The sequence below is a fragment of the Ceratotherium simum genome, chromosome 22, assembly GCF_057802395.1.
Source record: "Ceratotherium simum simum isolate JZ-2026a chromosome 22, ASM5780239v1, whole genome shotgun sequence".
Lineage (NCBI taxonomy): Eukaryota > Metazoa > Chordata > Mammalia > Perissodactyla > Rhinocerotidae > Ceratotherium > Ceratotherium simum.
The window spans coordinates 15,131,126-15,150,020 of record NC_141921.1 but is presented as its reverse complement, the minus strand read 5'-3'; the positions used below and the strand labels follow the sequence as shown (position 1 = coordinate 15,150,020).

Below are 18,895 nucleotides of genomic sequence, written 5' to 3'. Positions count from 1 at the left end.
CAGGGAGCATGTCGAATCTTTTCATACAGTCTCTTGAGCGTCGTAAGAACTCTGTATGTGTTTGGTAAGTTAAATTAATGAAATAAATCCAAGGAGAAACTTCTTTAAATAAGTCTACTTAAACAGCCTCCACTTACTCATTCACGGCAGTCTTTGCAATCAGATCATCGTACAGAAATTGTTCTCACTAAAGTTACAGATGCCCTCCTGATGAATGATTCTGTGGCATCTTTTTTTGTGTGTGTGTGAGGAAGACCGGCCCTGAGCTAACATCTATTGCCAATCCTTCTCCTTTTTTTTTTCCTTTCCGTTTTTCTCCCCAAAGCCCCAGTAGATAGTTGTGTCATAGCTGCACATCCTTCTAGTTGCTGTATGTGGGACGCGGCCTCAGCATGGCCGGAGAAGCGGCGCGTCGGTGCGCGCCCGGGATCCGAACCCCGGGCCGCCAGCAGCGGAGCGCGAGCACTTAACCGCTAAGCCACGGGGCCGGCCCTGTGACATCTTTTTATCCATCAGTTTGTTCCACCTCTTCGCCACATTTGGGTATTCCTTCTTATAACCAGTTATCTCCTCCTCTGGCTTCCTCTGTCCTGCTACTCCTATCTCTTTGATTATTTCACTAATTTCTCTTTCTTATACCACATTCCCCTAAATTAATGGTTGTGTTTTATTGTCTGTCTTTAGACTTTTTCTCTGTGTATCTTCAGGAATCTTATTTACTCAGGTTTTGTTTGTTTGGGATTGGGGTTAGGAGGGAAGAAATTGAGGGGCTAAGACGAGGGGTTAGATCTCCCAGGTTCTAAGCAATGGAGAAACTAGGACAAGAAACAGGTAGCCATGTGGCCATTAAAGTGTCAGTTCTGCTCAAGAATCAATAAACCCCCAAAGTTGAAGGCTCTTTCATAAAGTAGATTGGAGAACACAGCATAGACCCAAGGTCCACATGGGGCCTTCTACTTCTTCTGAGATTCACACCCTGTGGGGGAAGTTGTGCTTGGAGCAGGTCCAGCCTGGTGTCAGCTCTGGCTCTTACACCCAGTCGTCAGGGAGGCAGAGAGTACTCCAGGGTATTAAAGAGTAAGGACTGGAAGGCAGAGGACGTGAGCCTACTCAGACTATAGACTGCTCCAAGATAGCAAGAGAGATGAAAAGAAGAATCTCAATTATAGGCCAAGCCCCAAGGGAACTGAAGGAAAGCTAAACCTTAAGGTATCCTGGAAAGATGATCCATGGTATAGCTGGCTGCCGCAGAGACTGGCACTGGAAGAACATTCTGGATCTAAGGCAGCTCTTTAAAGTGTCCTGTTGCTCTCAACAGCAGGGTTGTAGCTCTTCACTCAGATGCTCTGCCACTAATGTGGGCCCAGGGCCCAGCACCCAGCAGCAAGTCTGGCGCATAGCATCTGCTCTTTGTTTGTTTGCTTGTGTCTCCTACCAATGGCCCAACTCTCTACTTCCCAATTCAAGTCTCCAAAAGGCAGAACCTATCTGCCTCATAGAAGGATGATCAGTCTATGGATTACCTTCCCTTGGGTCATGTACCTACCCGTTGTCCAATCGTCAGTGGCCAGAGGAGAGGCAGGGTCATGTGGTTTAGATGAAGGCCACTCCCAGTCAAGCAACAGTAATATCTATTTGCCCAAGCCCAAAATGTAGATATAATCCTCCTTCTTCCTCATCTCTCACTCATGTCCCACCAGTCACTAGTCCTGTAAATTTTCCCTTTTAAGCATTTTTAGCATCTGTCTTTTTTTCTCTGTTCCTATTGCCACTGCGTTGGTTCAGGCCACCATCACTTTTCACCTAGAATGTTACATTCTCCTGCTTATCAATCTCCCTGCCTTCAGTCTCTCTCCTTTAATCTAGTTTTTACTCTGTTGCCAGAATAGTCAATTTAGTTCCCACATAGCAGTCAAAGTTTATATTTAAAAATATAAATCAGATCCTGTTACTCCCCTGGTTTTAAGCAGGGACTCTCACTGCTATTGAAACACAATGCGGAGGTCTTTCTGAGGCCTCCTCTGTGAGGCCTCCTGCGGCTCTGCTTCCTGTCTTCCTTTCTGACCTCATTTCCCACCCTCTTTGTGTTTCCCATGCTCTGTGTTCCAGCAACACTGGCCTTCTCTCTGTTCCTTAAATGTACTGAGATTGCTGTACTTGCTTTTCCTTTTGCCTGGAACTCTTTTTTTCCCTTGATCTTTTCTTGGCTGGCTCCTGTCTTCAGGTCTCAGCCCATGTGTCACTTCCTCAAGGGAGCCTTCCCAAAACACCCTGTCTGGTGTTGCCTGTGCTTCCACCGTGGTCACTGTTACATTGCTGAATATTCTTCGTACCACTTATTACTGTCAAAAATTATTTTGTTCATTTATTTGTTTACTTGTTTTTTTAATCTCCCTTACCAAAATAGAAATTTCTTGAGAGTAGGAACAGTCTTATTCTTACTTACTGTTGTATCCCTAGGTCTGGTGTGTGGTAGTTGCTTAACAAATATGTTAAATTAATGAACAGTGAAATAGCACCCTCATTACTCTTATTTCTATCCCTTTATATTGTACTTAGCTTCCCCCTCAGCTTTATTAAGATATAATTGACAAATAACACTGTGTAAGTTTAAGGTGTACAATATGATGATTTGATACATGTATATATTGTGAAATTATGACCACAATAAGCTTAGTTAGCACATCTGTCATCTCACATAGTTACCTTTTTGTGTATATGTGTGTGGTGAGAACATTTAATATCTACTGTGTGAGCAGATTTCAAGTGTACAATACAGTATTGTGAACTATAGAATGCTTAGCTGTGTTTTTATTTTACCTGTTAGGTTGCAAGCTACTTGAGGGAACAGTTTTTTTTAATTCATTTTTTTCATCTCTAGGGCTTACACATGGTGGCTAGCAGAATATATGTGTTGAATGCGTACCATGACAGCTAGTCCGTGAAAATGTAGCTCGTTCACTGCATAATTTGAGCTTTGGAAGCCTCTCCAATGACTGGAAATCCTGAGCCCTATTCTCCACACTCCCTTTATATTACTTTTATCTGCTTCAGAAACCAGACACAGGAAACATCTGACCATAATAAAAGATTTCCACTAAATTCTAGGTTTCGTCATTGAACAAAGTCGTGTGCAGCCATGCTCTGTTGTACTTGGGTCTGGAATTCTGTTTGGTCACTTGTATAGCACAGCACATGGCTGCCTCTGGCCTGGGAGCCGGGAACAGCTGGAGCCCGGGCTGCTTGAAATAAAAATGATGTGTTTGTTAGCCTGAGAGGGAGAAGTCTGGTTATTCTTGCTCTGTTTCTTGAAAAACAAATTTCTCAATTGGTTGAAGACTGAATTTTCCCTTTAGCTGTCAAAGTGGTTTATAACTAAAATGATCTTACATCATTTAGAATAAACACAAATAATGAATGGCCAAACCGATTCTCAAGTCTGTGCCTTTAATGCTCAAAGCAACATCCATCAAAACTTACAGAAAACATGAACATGTCACTAACTTCCTCCTGAAATTTCTCCCCTCTCTGTTGCATCTTCTGCAGTGAGACATATGCTCTTGGGAGCATTCCACTACCACTGAAAATAATATTTGTAAAAACTATGACTTTTTATTTCCAGTAAGACTGTCATCTGTTTGCTGCTTACCCCTTGCATACCCTTATTACACTTTATTTTTACTTTAAGTGCTTATTAACTTGTCTGTCTTCCTTGGCTAGTAGGGAAAGACTCTTATTTGGCTCCAAGTCTCTAGTATCTGACGCAGGACCTGGCACATAATAGACGCTTGGTAATATTTGTGGGAAGGAGGGAAGCAGAAAAGAATTAAAAAAAAAAATCCTAGTCTATTTAGGAATCGACGTAGCTGAAGTATATTTAAGTGGCATGAAATGTAAGGATGACCTCAGTAACTAAGAGGAAAAGCTGAACATCATGTTAGCATGAACAGTGATTAATGAAGGTAGTCCAGAACCTTCCATCCTTTTGCATTGGTACCAGTGAGTTAGAGGTTAAAATCCTAGGGCCGGCTTAGAGAGTTATTTTTTTAACTTTTTTTTTCCTGATGATACAAGTAGTACATGTTCACTGTAGAAATTTTGCAAAAACACAGAGAATAAACATCACCTGTAATTCTTTTACCCAGAGACAAACCACTGTTAACATTTAGTCTTTTTCCTTTTAGTCTTAGTTACGTTCTAGTCTTTTAGTTAACTTTTAGCCTTTTTTCTTTATATTTAGATTGAAAAGTTTAGAAGATTATTTCAGGACTGCCTGTGAGTACAAAGAAGGAAAATTGCAATTGGAAAAATACGTGTTAACGGCAATAAAAATTTCAGATGCTGTTTTTATTGTTGCTCATCTGGGCAGTCAGCATGTCAGAAAGCCGTTCCTAATCTTCTCCAGGTGAGTGTATTCTCTCACCCAGAAAGCTCCCAGGGCACTTTTCTCCCCCCTGTGCTGATTTGTGGAAATGCTTTTATCTTCCTAGGAGGCCAGGCTTGAACCTCTGAAGCTTTAAGGTACGAGGACCGTTCAAGGTTGACTTGAATTGAATGAGAATCTATATGTAGAATGGATTTGTTCCCCCCAACTTGTGAAATATCACTCAGATAGCATCACCTTTGAAAAAAAGCAAGGGCATTTACTAGCTTATTCCTTTGTTTAATAAACATATTGACCACTTTCTGTGTGTCAGTCACTGTGCTAGGCATTGAAGCCTCAAAATGAATAGACAGTTCTTGTCCTCAAGGAACTTACATTTTAATGAGAGAAAAAGAGAAAGAAACAAGGATTATAATGCAGTATAATAAATGCCATAGCAGCACAGTGATGGCCTAGAGAAGAGAGTGGGCAGAATTGATCAGAGAAGCTTCAAGAAGGGGGGATGATTGAGTTGGGTCTTAATGGAAAAGTGGGCATTTTTTTAATACAAACAAGTGGAGAGAAGAGTATGTCTGATGTCTGAAGAAGTGAAGGCACATTTCACTTTGGAAAATAGAAGTAGGCGTATCTGGAACATGAGGGATATTGGAGGTGGCAAATGAGGCAAAATGGTCAAGACGTGAATGTCAGAGCTTGGACTTTACCTTACAGGCTGTAGGAAGCCACTGAAGCGTTTTAATCAAGAGCAAAGACACAGTCAGGTATACCTTTTAGAAAAATCATGCAGCAGCATAAAGGGTGATGGAAGTGGTGGGGTAAGTTGGAGGTAGGGGTGTGGTTAGGGGGCTATCAGAACAGTCCCAGCAAAAACGGATAGGCAGATGTCCAGAAAAGGCAAATCTATAGAAACGGAAAGTAGTAGATTAGTGGTTGCCCAAGGCTGGGGGCGAGAACAGGCTATGACTATAAATGGGCACAAGGGATCTTTTTAGGGTGATGGAAATGTTCTAAAACTACACGTGGTGACAGTTGCACAACTCTGTAAATTTTCTAAAAATCATTGAATCTTACACTTAAAATGAATGAATTTTATACAATGTGAATTACACCTCAATAAAGCTCTTTTAAAGGGAGGAGTAGGGGCTTCTCTTCTGAAAGGGCAGTAGCATTGAGAGGAGACAGATGTGAGAAATGTTGATAAAAAAGTAGAATTTGCAAGAGTTAGACATTGATTGTATCTCATAGGATGGTCACCTTTCTGTTCAGCCGAGTGTCCTAATTGTGCTTCTCCATTTTTATGAAAAGATGTCAACTCCACCTTTTCCTTGGTAGGTTTCAAAGCATGTGGATCTGCCCTTAACTGGCAGCACAGAATGTCTGCCTCTGGATCCTTATCCAATCTGTATCCTCCAGCTCTCTGCCACCTAGTTCTTAGTAAACACTTGATTGTGAGAAAAAAATATTTATGAAGGCTTGCCTGAGGGATTTGTAGTTCGTTCATTTCTCTGGGCACTGTTACTCAGCAAGTGGTTAGTTGAGTGCCTGGTGTTAAGCTGGTGGTGTAGCAGTGACTAAAGCAGATACAGTGTCTGCCTGTATGGAGCTTACAGTCTAGCAGTGGGGACAGATGTTATTTACAGTTGTGATGACAGTTGTGTCAGATGTCCATGTGCAGTAAGAAAAAATGACATATAAACTGAGGTCTGCAGGATAATGCTGGGGTGGGGTGTGGCTGTAGACGCTGGTCCTGGATGCTTCCAGCTGGTATTCCTGCGTAGTGGGTGAGCCTTTTGAATGTGATCCCGTTTGAGTGTGGGGTCTCTGGTGTTATTTTGGGCCTTAGATTAGTAACTTGGTGTCCCTTATAATTGCTTTTATTGATCTGTACCTTGGCTTTCTGCCAGCATTTTGTATTGGCTAATATTGTAAGAAACAGCCATACAAGGTTCACAATTACGTATTATAGAAATGTTGTAGAAGATACAGTCTTCAGTGTCATATGGTATCCCCCTTTATTAAGACCCACAAGAGAAATTTCTTTCTGATCGCTGTGGTATATTTGCTTTTATATTTTGGTCTTTTAGTTACTCTGCAGCACCCTCTTCCATCTTGCTTCAGTTCTCCACTCGTGGCATTCTCTCAGCCTGGAATGCCCTTTCCATTCTTGTTAGGTTTAACCCATACTTATCCTTCAGCTAGTAATTCAAATGTCACTTCTTCGGGGAAGCCTTCCCTAACCAACGCCCACTCCCCTTCCAAACTAGATCTGGTTCCTAATAGAAAGTGTCACAGTACTCTTTTCTTTTCTTTTTTACTTAATCCATTTTTAATTGGATAATTTGTTGTTTGGTAACTTTTTTTCTCTCTTAGACTGATGGCAGGGAGATCCATGAGGGTAGAGACCATGCTTATTTTGTTTACTGCTGTACCTCAAAGTCATAGTATAGTGTCTTGCACATAGTAGATGCCCGATAAATATTTACTGAACGATGGAATGAAGGACTGAATGAATGAATGCATTGTGGGCACTGAATCTTGTAACTATTTATTTTCTCCTTTTCTTTGGCTGTTTGGGAGCCCAGGCCTTCTTGATTCTACCTGTAGCATTTGCATAGGTCCTAATGGCATGCATTTTGTGCACTAACATTCCCCTGACTATATAATATTTTTCCTTTCTTTGACTTCTTCGTTTTTTAAATTCCAGTGTGTACTGTAAATTCCTGTAGGCCACTTTAAGCCTTTTTGGGAAAGAAATAATAAACAATTGGGTATATGCATAGGAAAAGAAAGAGAGAAGTCAAAGGGAAATGTTAGTGCCTTTAATCAGATGCAGGAAGAAAGTTTTCTTTTGCTTTGTTTTAATTTTATTTTCACAATGAGGAGGAAAAAGAAGTAAATTTGTCCCCTGATTTGGCAGGAAATACCTCTGAAGGATTTGGGGCCTGTCTCTGCCCTGCGATGTTCCTAGCAGTGGCAGGAGGCTAGCGGTGGGGCTCCGCAGGGTCCTGGCCCAATGCCAGGTGGCCATGGGCCCGTGGAGGCTGTTGGTGCAGCTGAGTTCCATACCAGTTGACTTTCCCCTGGAGGAGGGTTGGGGCAGAGCTGGTGGGATCTTGCTTTTTTTGCTATAAGAAGGAGAAAGAAATGAACTTGTCCTCTTGTGTTGCAGATTCAGTGGTTCTTTCCTTTGACTCCGCTGGACAAACGCTAGGCTCAGGTACCAGTTCCTCCCCTCTATCATCCTTTCAGTACTCAGCACTGGCCACCTTTGAAGTGGAGCCTGATGAGGTGGGGGGTGTCCGGGGAGGGCAATGGAGTATCTCAGAATTGTGGGAAAGTCTCAAGAAGCCTTTCTAGGGACTCCTGGTCTAGGAAGCAGCAGTGGGATGTAACATCCAGAAGACTTTGCTGGTTGCTTTAAAAGTGTGCACTGAGGAGTTTGCAGTATGTGCTCCTTCCTCATTCAGAGTGATCCAGGTTCATATACAAGGTATCTGTTTTCTGTGCACATATCCTGTCTCAGAGAGTGGGGCAGAGGGTGTTGAGGAGACGCTGGAGTAGCTAACCATCAGAGCTCTCCAGCAGAATGCCAGACTGGTGAGAGTATCACAGCTTCCCAAGGACATCCCATTGCACATTTATACGCACACCCCATATACTCAAATACACACCTCCTCCAGGAGGTGCACTTCATTGCCAAAACACATGCAGGATGACATATTCCTGCTCTTGCCTGTGTCTACAGTGCAGGACACACAAGTGGGCACACCTGCTCCTTTGACACAAAATCACCCAGGCTCAGTGGAGCTTGGCTCTTCCAGGTCTGAGGCGGTCTACCTGCTTCACACCACTGTGCAGTTGGCAGTGAGCAGAAAGAGAGGTTACGTTGATTCTTCAACTTGCTGCCATTGTGTCCCTGTGGGAGCCCCGGAATGACTTTGTGAGAAGAGCATTTCTATACATGACGCCTTCATTTTTAGTTGAAGATGGTGGTCCTTGTACCGTGGGTGCTGCCTGAATAAGAGGGAGACTTTGCTGGCCTGTCGAGGGCAATTAATCCATTTTGCTGTCCTTGAATGCAATAGATTGGTGTTTTACAAAGCAGCCGTGAGGTTCAGGCAGTTGTGGAAATGTGGACAAGGGGAAACATATTCAGAGAATGTGATCACAGCAACCATTGTTAATTAAGGGCCTGCTAGCTGCCAACACAATGCTAAGTCTACACATCTCACAAAGTAGACAGTATATCTTTAATTATAGATACAGAAACTAATGCTCAAAGAGGTGAGGTAACCCATCCAGGGCCACTCATCTCTGTCTAGCTCCAGAGCCCATACTCTCCCTTGCCATCTTGCTGTCTCATACCTCGTATGCTTGAGGCGTCCCCCACCAACATGCTGAGACAGGAGAGGTCACTTTAAGACAGAGCGGATAGATAGAAAGAATTTTTAAATAGACACAAAAGTTGTGTCTATTCATATAGGAAAAGATTGATCAATTTTATTACATTAAAGTTAAGAACTTCTGTTACTCGAAAGACACCATTAAGAGAGTGAAAAGCCAATCCAGAATGAAAATGAAAAAAGATATTTACAACACAGATAACCAACAAAGGGCTTGTTTCTAGAATAAAGAACTACAGAAATCAGTAGGAATAAAGAAACAACCCAGTATAGAAACAAGCAAAAGACCCAAATAGACGCTTCACAGAAGAGGAAATCCAAATGGGCAGTAAACCTGTGACATGGTGTCTGATTGCATTGGTACCTGGGGAAATGCAAATTAGAATTACAGTGAGGTACCACTACATATCTACCAAAATAGCAGGACTTGAAAAGCTTGATATTCCAGTGTTGGCAAGGGTATGGGGCGGTGGAAACTCTGGGTCTCTACTACTCACAGGGTAAAGTGGTTACAACCAGTTTGGAAAAGACTATGGTAGTATCTAGCTAATTTGAATATACACATACCCCATGACGTGGCATTTCCTCCCCTAGGTATATTCCCTGCATAAATGGATATATATATATATATATATATACACACACACACACACACACACACACACACACACACCAGGATATATGTACAAGATACATGTATAAGAATCTATCTCTGTCATTGGATGCAGCTAAAGGCCTGGACAGAATGCATTTAGCAGCTATTTGAGGACTCTGAAATACTTATAAATAGTAGCAGACAGATTGGGAGAAAAGACTAGAATTAAAAGTACTACCACACTGGTAGTGAATTCCTCATTTTTCCTCTGGTATCCCATGTCCTGGGCTCGAGGCAGTCCAAAACCTAGCAGTGGACAACAGAGAGAATTCCAGAAGACCTCTAGTTATGGCTGTGAGGCAGGAGAGGGCTCTAAGGCTCAGACAGAGGGGGAAATCCAAGGGGTTGTTTTTTTCTTTGTTCTCTCGCGCACTAGTCCCCAGGCAGTCCCACAGTAGTGGTGGTAGTGCCAGTGGCAGCAGTGGGGCCCTCAAGCCCCTAAAACTGGGGAAGGGAAACCTCTCTGATCAGAGGAACTGTAATCTCAAGAGGGTGGGGTGAAATCTGGTTGCTTTTCTCTCTCTCTGCTTTCCTGCTCCTTGGCCCCAGATTTGGGTACAGTTCAGGAAAAGCCTGATGGAATGTGGTAACTAAAACCCCAGCTTTCTGGCCAGGGTACTGAGAAGGGAGGCCTAATGAACTGGGAAATACAAGGAGAAGACAGAAGGAGGAGGTCAGAGAAGCAACTCCATAAAGTTGTTTATGAACTTCTGGACTAACCCCTGAGTTGTGCGTGTGTGCATCTGATTCTAACCAACATACCAAAGACTTTGAGAACTGAACTCAGGGACAGACCAAAGCCTGAGTCCCAGACTGGACACTGGGTGGCATACACAGAGGACACACCTGAATAGGCTTTGAGAATGGAACTGGCATTGAAACCACAACACACAGAAGGCTGGTCAGAACTTGCCACCAAATGCAACTTGGTTGATTATCTGGTAAAACAGAAATATCAACATTCTCCACTGGATTTAAACAAGACCAAAAGTTTCATAACATAATGTTTAAAATATCCAGGATAGAATCCAAAATTAATCATCATATGAAGAACCAGGAAAATCTCAACTTGCATGGGAAAGGTAATCAATAGATGCCAATGCTGAGATGACACAGATGTTGGAATAAAATGCTCCCAAAAGTAAGGGCAAACACTGTTGAAATAAATGGAAAGATAGAAGTGTTAGCGAAAAAAAGAGAAAAAAGATTTTAAGAAGAACCAGCTGGAGATATAAGAAAAAGTACAATAACTGAAATTTTAAAAATTCAGCTGAGTGGTCTCAATAACAAAATGGAGATGACAGAGGAAAGAATCAGTGAACTTGAAAATAAAGCAATAGAAACTATCCAATCTGAAGAATAGACAAAAAAAGATTTAAAAAGTTGAATGGAGCCTCAGCCACTTGTGGGACAAAACCAGAAGGTTTACCCATCAGTGTTGTTGGAGTCCCAGAAGAAGAGAAGGAGTGCAGTACAGAAGAAATATTCAAGGAAATAATGGCTAAAACTTCCCAAATTTGGTGCCCAAGTGGAGTTTATCCTGGGAATGGAAGGCTGGTTGACCATTCAAAAATCAGTCAATGTAATCCACCATATTAACTGTCGAAAGAAGAAAAACTACATGGTCATGTCAGTTGATGAAGAAAAAACATCTGACAAAGTTAAACATCTACTCATGATAAAAACTCGCAGCAAACTTAGAAGGGAACTTCTTTAACCTGATATAGGGCATCTACAAAAAACCTACAGCAGACATCATACTTAATCGTAAAAGACTGCTGTCCTCCTAACATCAGGAACCTATCCTGATAGTCCTAGCCAGTGCAGTAAGGCAAGAAAAAGAAATAAAAAGAATACAGATTGGAAAGAAAGAAAGAAAACCAACCCTGCTCATAGGTGAAATGATTGCCTATATAGAAAATCCCAAGGAATCTACAAAAAAACTCCTAGGGGGGCTGGCCCCGTGGCCTACTGATTAAGTTCAGCACACTCCACTTCAGTGGCCTGGGTTCGGTTTCCCAGCATGGACCTACACGACTCATCAGTGGCCATGCTGTGGCAGTGACCCACGTACAAAATTGGAGAAGATTAGCAAGATGTTAGCTCAGGGCAAATCTTCCTCAGTGAAAAACCCCCAAAAAACTCCTAGAACTAATAACTGAGTTTAGCAAGATGACAGGATACAAGATCAAACACAAAAAATTAATTGTATTTCTATATACTAGCAATGAACAATTGAAAATTAAAAAAAAAATTTATAGTAGTCTCCCAAACCAAAATACTTATGTATAAATCTAATGAAACATGTGGGATCTATGTGCTGAAACTTGTTCCTCCCCCATTTTTTCCTCCCCATCTACCCAGCTGTTCAAGCTGCAAACCTAGGAATCACTTTTATTGTTCCTCTTCCTCACTCTTTCTCCAGTTTTTCTGTCTTCATAGTGTGTCATTATCCAGATGCTTCTTTCTAGCACACTGTCCAAGGTACCATCTTCCCTCCTCTAGACAAGTAAACATCTCCCCGCTGGTCTCTCTGTGCTCATCTGTCACCTCCCAGCAGTCCATTCTCCACTTCGTAGCCAGAGTTGTCTTTTAAAAACGTCAATCAGATCATATCTTATTCCCACTGAAATCTCTCTAGTGACTTCATGATGCACTTAAAAGCCAAACTCCGTGACCTACAGGGCCCTACTTGCTGTCTCCCACTCTAATTTCTAATTGTCTCAACACTTGGACTTTAGTCCATTTGCCCCTCACTGCCCTCGAGCCACATTGGCATTCCTGCTCTTCTGTGAATCTGCCAGTACCCTTCCCACCTCACGGCCTTTGTACTCACTGTTTCCTCTACCTAGAATGCTCTTACCTCCTGCTTTGCATGACCATCTGAGTCTGTTCAAATGTCATCTCTGCAGGAAGGCCTTCCCACTTTGCCTAAAGTAGTCTGCTCTCTTGACACCCAGTCCTTCTCTAAGAAGATATGTCTTTATTCCTTCTTAGCACTCATCCTTCCTTCAAACTATCTGCTTACTTACTTGCATACTGTCAGTCTCCCCCACTAGAATGTAGGCTTCATTTGGCCGGGGACCTTGCCTTTCTTTTCATTACTGTGTCCCTGATACTTAGAATAGTACCTGGTATGTAATAGGTGCTCAGTAAATACTTGTTGAATGAAGAGTAGAAAAACAGAAGCAATAATGTCCATCACTTAATGGATACTTAAGGATTACATAAATAATGACACATCCATACAGTGAAATACTGTGCAGCCATTAAAAATGATGACACAATTTTATTTTTATTGACACAGAAGATGTCAAGGATATTGTGGAGTGAACAAAACAGGAGTAAATATCATGTATATTGAGGCCACATCTAAATAAAATTGTGTATGCACAGTCACACATATATTTATGGAAAGAGAGATTTCTGAGAAGATATTCACCAAAATGTTTGCAGCAATTAACTTCAGATCATGGGAGTTTCAAATGGTCCTTACTTCATTCTTTATAAGTCTTTTACATTTGGATTTATACAGTAAGCATGTGTGATTCCTACAACTGGGAAAAAAATAAAATTATTTTTGTTTGGAGAGAGGGACTCTTTTATTTTATGTAATAACTGCCTGGTGATTACTTGTACTTATCCTACTGACTAGGTGGTAAGCTCCATGAAGTTTAAGATACACACTGCAGAGTGAGCCATTTTTTTTTCTATCCTGTTCCAGCTGCTCTTGTGATATGCTGTCCCTCATAATCTTCCTGCATCTTAGCACAAGATGCCCTGGCATGGTCTGGACACACTTGATAGCATGAATAGAGTTGAATTCACTGCGTGCCCGGCTCTAGACATCTGCTGTTTTCCCAGGACGGAGTGGAGGAATGAGGCGTAACCTCTCTGCCTGCAGTGGGGTGGGGCCTCCATTCTCCACTGGCCCGCAGTCGCGTCACAGTGGAGAACAGCTGCACTGTGCTCAGATGGGGCTGAGAGTCACAGGGACCCCGTCTTATCAAGAGCTTCTTGCTAGGCCTGTCTCCTCCCCACCCCAACATGTACCCGTTCAAGATTGGATTTCAATTTGTGAACTTCTAAGTTATTTTACTGGGTCAGTTAATTTAGTATAGGTCAGTGAATTTTTCTGTGTTTATTTTATAAAACTGTTTTTCCTATTTTAGTTTGTCTTTGATTAATTGATCCCACATTATGATTTATTTCCCTGACTTGAGATGATGTGAGAGCGGTTTGCACTTTCCCCAGCCCCTCTCAGGCCTCTGTTGTCTCCCATGATTCATGGGTGGGCCTGGCTCAGGCCTTCTGACAGTGCCCTGGGGTGGGGGCTGGGTGGTAATAGTAGATAATTACTCTCATGGCAGCTGCTCTCCTAATGGAGGGTCTGCTTCTCTTGTTTCCTCTGAGAGTCAGGGTGGCATAATGTAAAGAAAAGAAGCTTCAGAGTCAGACCTCGGTTAGCTCAGCAACATCCCAGCTAGTCCAGTTCTTGGTTGGGGATCTCGAACACATTGTTTCCCCTCTCCAAGCCTTTGTTTCCTCATCTGTAAAATGGAAGTAATTCCTACCTCACAGGGTTGTAAGGATTAAAGTGAGAGTGTAGGTGAAAGTACTCAGAGCAGCATGAATACACAGTAGATGCTCGATAAATAGTAGTTCCCTCAGTTGTTCCCTTCATGTGGCATGTCTGACACTCCATTTGGAACTGTTGCCCACTTCCTCCTCCACCCAAGGCATGACATACATTACTTATGTTTAATATAGCCCATGACTTTAATGGAGACTGTACGATGCCATTGCTTCAGAAATGAGGGACCTATTTTGGTTAGGATAGGTCCACATTCCATTTACCCCTATGCCCTTTGCACTCAGCAATTCATCATAGCTCAGAGATTGGAGCCAAAGACCCCTTTCAGGAAGATCCGGCAGCAGAGCTTCTTCTGTTATGTGATTGGAGTTTTCTTGCCTAATGGCCTATCCTGCCTTTCTGGCTTTTGTACATTCTAACATGAAGCTCTGCAATTTTCCGATAGAACAAAGTCCATATTTTTATCCTACAAAATACTAAACTTTATATTCCTCAATAATGCTCCTCAAATTGGTCTTCATGGGAAATATTTGTTGTTGTCATTAGCAGCACTTATTTAAGAAGCATCTGCTTGATGCAGAGCTCAGTGACAGCTGATGGGAATTTGTGGTGGTTCTTTAGAATGAAAAAAGGAACTGGATCACTGGAGATCAAAAATGCCGGTAGCACACGAGGTTCCAATGTGTACCCATATTCCCTGAAATTCCATTCTGGGGCTCACTGGCCTGAAGGTGAGGACACTTGGCTTGGGGAACTTTCAGGGAGGAATCCTCTTGTCCTAGAATAGGATCTCACCGTGTAGTACAGTGCTCCCAGCTGTTTACATATCAGAGCGTAGGTAGAAATGATGACATTTGCACGCCATGCTAAGAAAACAGGAGGGGACTTAGGGTTATCTAAATAGGGCATTGTGAAAGCATTGATAATTTTTTTTACATTTTAGAATTATGAGCAAAATGAAATACGAAGTGGTAAGGAATATATTAAATGTTGAATTGCTATAAAACATAAAAATAAATATTTTCAAGTTTTAAATTAAAAACTTGAGCTTGTTTCAATGTCCATAAATTTTTTTTTTCCATAAATTTTTATAGCAGGGTTTATGACTGAGAAGGTGTCATGTAACTACAATCAAGACTTTTTAGTGATGCTCTCTTAAAAAATACTCAGTTGTCATCATGGAAGAGAAATTCTGTCCACACAAGTAACTGATAAAAAATGTAAAACCATTCTTACACTCATTCAAAAGTTTACAGTAGTTGAAACTATATTTAAAGAATCTAGTGGCTTTTACTTTTCTCTTATCAAAATTGCTATGTTGAAATTTTTTGATAGAAGAAATGGATTTCAAATCCAATCTCACTTTTTTATATCAAGTATTTCAAAATAGTTCGAAGGTCTATTGCAGAACGTACACAAATTCTTAGAGCAGTCACCCTCCAGGCTGCGTGAAGACCCTAAAGGGCTGCATTAGCTGCAAATATGAGATCGTGGGTATGTGTGAAGATGGGTGTTTCGGCCTCCACCTGGAGCTGTGCCCCTCTGGGCGTCCTCCTCTGGCCCGCCCCTGCTCAGCAGCATCTTGGATGGCACTCGCTTCGTGAGCACTGGGAAGACATACTCTTCCCTGCAGCCCCACAGGCTCCTATGTCCATGGGCCGTGGGTGCTTAAGTGGATGTCATCCACCCACTGCTTCTGGGGACCAGAGGGCATCCCTGCTCTGCCAGAGCTTCCCTCATTAGAGCCCTAGACAAAGCTGTTCAGCCAGAGGCACTGGCCCCCAGGCCTTGTCAGGCTACCCCAGGGCTGAGGGGATCAGTACACAGCCAGTAAACGTAACTATACGGACCAGTGTATAGGCCAGTGTACAGGCCAGTACCCAGTCCAATATGAGGCCAGTACAAAGATCAGCACACAGAATAGTACACAACCTGTACACGTTTGGGAAGCTTTGGTGTCACATGAGATGAGGATTGATTGTAGATCAGTTCTGTCTAGAAGGTGAGGAAATGACCTTCCTTGACTCTGCCGTGGGTTCACTCTCCTTGTCTTCAGGAAGCCTGCAGCTACTTATGGGACAGGCATTGCTCTGATGGTGGTGAGAACCAGGCCTCTCCCCAGGATAGAGTGTCAGTCTTCACTGAAACAGAAGTTAAGCTTTAGAAAGGCTGTTCTCAAAGTGTGGTCTGTGGACCCCTGAAGGTCCCCACAACCATTCCAGGGGGTCTGTGAGGTCAAAGCTATTTTCATGATACTACCAAGATGACCCTTGCCTTTTTTCACTGGTGGTTCCAAAGCAAGAATGGGTAGAATGTCTCGTGCTTTAGCATGAGTAAAAACAACACACTAAATTCTACTAGTAGTCATGTTACATTCTTGACGGCCACACACAGCTTTTTTTAAAAAAATGACCAATTTTAGGAGCCGGCCTCGTGGCGTAAGTGGTTAAGTTTGCATGCTCCACTTCAGTGGCCTAGAGTTCGCAGGTTCGGATCCTGGGGCGTGGACCTATGCACCACTCATCACGCCTGCTGTGGCAGGCTTCCTCTATAAAATAGAGGAAGATGGGCATGGATGTTAGCTCAGGGCCAATCTTCCTCACCAAAAAAAAAAAGACCAGTTTTACTTTAAGATGTCCTTGATGAAGCAGTAACAATTATAAAATTTATTAAATTTCTTCCCTCGAGTACACATCTTTTTAATATTGTGTATGATGAAATGAGACGCATGTATAAAACGTTTGCTGATCCTGAAGTATAGTGGTTGTCTTGAGGAAAAGCACTTGTGCAATTGTGTTGCAAGCTGAACTAGCCACATTTTTCATGGAATAACATTTTTATTTGAAAGAACAACTGACAGACAAACTATGGTTTTTCAGACTTTGGAATTTGGCAGACATTTCCTTGGTAATGAAGTGAGCCTGTCACTTCGAGGGAAGTAACTGAGTATCTTGTTGTCAGTGATAAAATGAGAGCATTCAAGTGAAAATTAGTATTTTGGAAAACTTGTTTCCACTTGATAGCTTCCCAATACTTAAATTTTTAATTAAGCAGGGAGAGGGGGCTATAACCCTATTTTGTGGCCTCATAGGTGATCAGTTTTCATAAATGTTCTATATATGCTTAAACAGAATTTGCATTCTACACTTGTTGGTGTAAGGTGCTCTTATGTTAGTTATTTCAAATTTATTAATTGTTCTGTTCATATCTTCTGAATCCTCACTGATATGGGGAGCCTGATTTTTCAGTGGTGTGTGTGTTTCCTATTATGATGATGGGAAACCCATTGTTTATTTCTCCTTGTAATTCTGTTAACTTTGCTTTATATGGAGAGAGGTTTCACTATTAGGTGCATACACACTACACACTTTGGTGCATGGCCTCCTTTTGTTTATGTCCAGTTTCTGAAACTTATAGAAATTGATGAGTTCAGAACACTGACTTATCCTTTTGAAATGGCAATGGAGGAGTTAATGGTTAATTTCAAAGACTTTAGGCTTCTGAAAAAGCATTTCAGGTCTGACTTGGTGCAGGTGCAGGAGGAGAAGAGCAGAGATTTGCATCACCCGTGCCACTTCCCCCTGGAGCCAGGCAGCGAACACACATGTGCTCTTTGGTCAGGGGTCTTTGTAATCCTGGGCTTTCCAGCCTGGCTGAGGCAGGAAGCCTAAACCACCAGACTAAACATCTCTCCTTCACTGTGCAGCTGCGAGCTTGCTGCTTTGACACCTGGAGGGGAGAGTACCTTTAGGTGCTGGGAGAGCTGTATATGCTTATCAGTGCACATTGTGCCTGGCTGACTTTGGAGTCCCGGAGTTTTTTGTTCTTATTACAGATTTAGGATCAGTGAACTGCTGGGAAGATCTAGGTTTTACTGCCAGCTTCCCTAGAGGTGAATTGTCCCTGAAGGGTTGGTATACTCAAAATAGCATTTCCATTATGTAAGGTGAACTCACATGCAACTTCAAGAGCACATTTGTATACAGTGAGATGCTCTGGGATCTGCAGCCTTGCCCAAACCCAACAGTAAGAAGCTCTGCTCCTGTATTCCCAGCGCTTTTTTTTTTTTTTTTTGTAAGGAAGATCAGCCCTGAGCTAACATCCATGCCAATCCTCCTCTTTTTGCTGAGGAAGACTGGCCCTGGGCTAACATCCGTGCCCATCTTCCTCTACTTTACATGGGACACTGCCACAACATGGCTTGACAAGTGGTGTATCGGTGCGTGCCCGGGATCCAAACCCAGGCCGTCAGCAGCGGAGCACACGCACTTAACCGCTATACCATGGGGCCGGCCCCTTCCGGGGGATTTTGCCTATGCCTTCCTGATCGCTTTCTATTTTAGTTTACATTTCCTAAAGATTATACTTAAGCTGTCCTGCTAATCAGGGAACTCCAAGGAACTGTGCACAGATTAAACCATCAGTAACAGCTTATGAATATGTGGCATATTCAGTAACAGCTTATGAAAATGAGAGTAGAATGCTTGTCAGGTGGGATCCCTGGCTGGGTTGGAGATGGGGAAGTCACAGGTTATTCAGGAGCCTCAAGAAGTCCTTCTGGAAAAGGTTAAATTTTAGGCTCTTATAAATGACAGGAGGGAATTACCTTGGCAAATATGGAGTCATCAAAAGGGAACCCCAAAGTGAAAGCAAGAAATTGAAATGAGGGAAGAGTGCCCAAGAAGAGCCAGTGCAGGCTCTCCGCAGCCCGTGACTGCGATGTAATCAGCTGGATAGGCTGGGAGCCAAGAATGGCCAGAGCAAGGGAAGCGCTACTGTAAAAGGTGGTTGGGCTAGGGACTGGGAGAGGCAGCTACTGCTGCCACCATTGCTGCCACCATTAACATTGCCCCCTCACA

The 18,895-nt window shown here is 42.5% G+C and overlaps 1 protein-coding gene across 6 annotated transcripts in view; it reads left to right on the top strand.

Moving 5' to 3' along the window:
* Window positions 1–18,895, top strand: part of ST3GAL3 (ST3 beta-galactoside alpha-2,3-sialyltransferase 3) — a 224,389-nt gene that overhangs the window by 81,621 nt on the left and 123,873 nt on the right. For 4 of the 6 annotated variants that reach the window (XM_087446103.1, XM_087446101.1, XM_087446100.1 and 1 more), the window contains one exon: window positions 7,554–7,601. The exons of the other annotated variants lie outside the window; for them this stretch is intronic. In XM_087446103.1, the coding sequence (XP_087302229.1) occupies window positions 7,554–7,601 (48 nt within the window). The remainder of the gene's footprint in view (window positions 1–7,553; window positions 7,602–18,895) is intronic. 6 annotated transcript variants of the gene reach the window in all.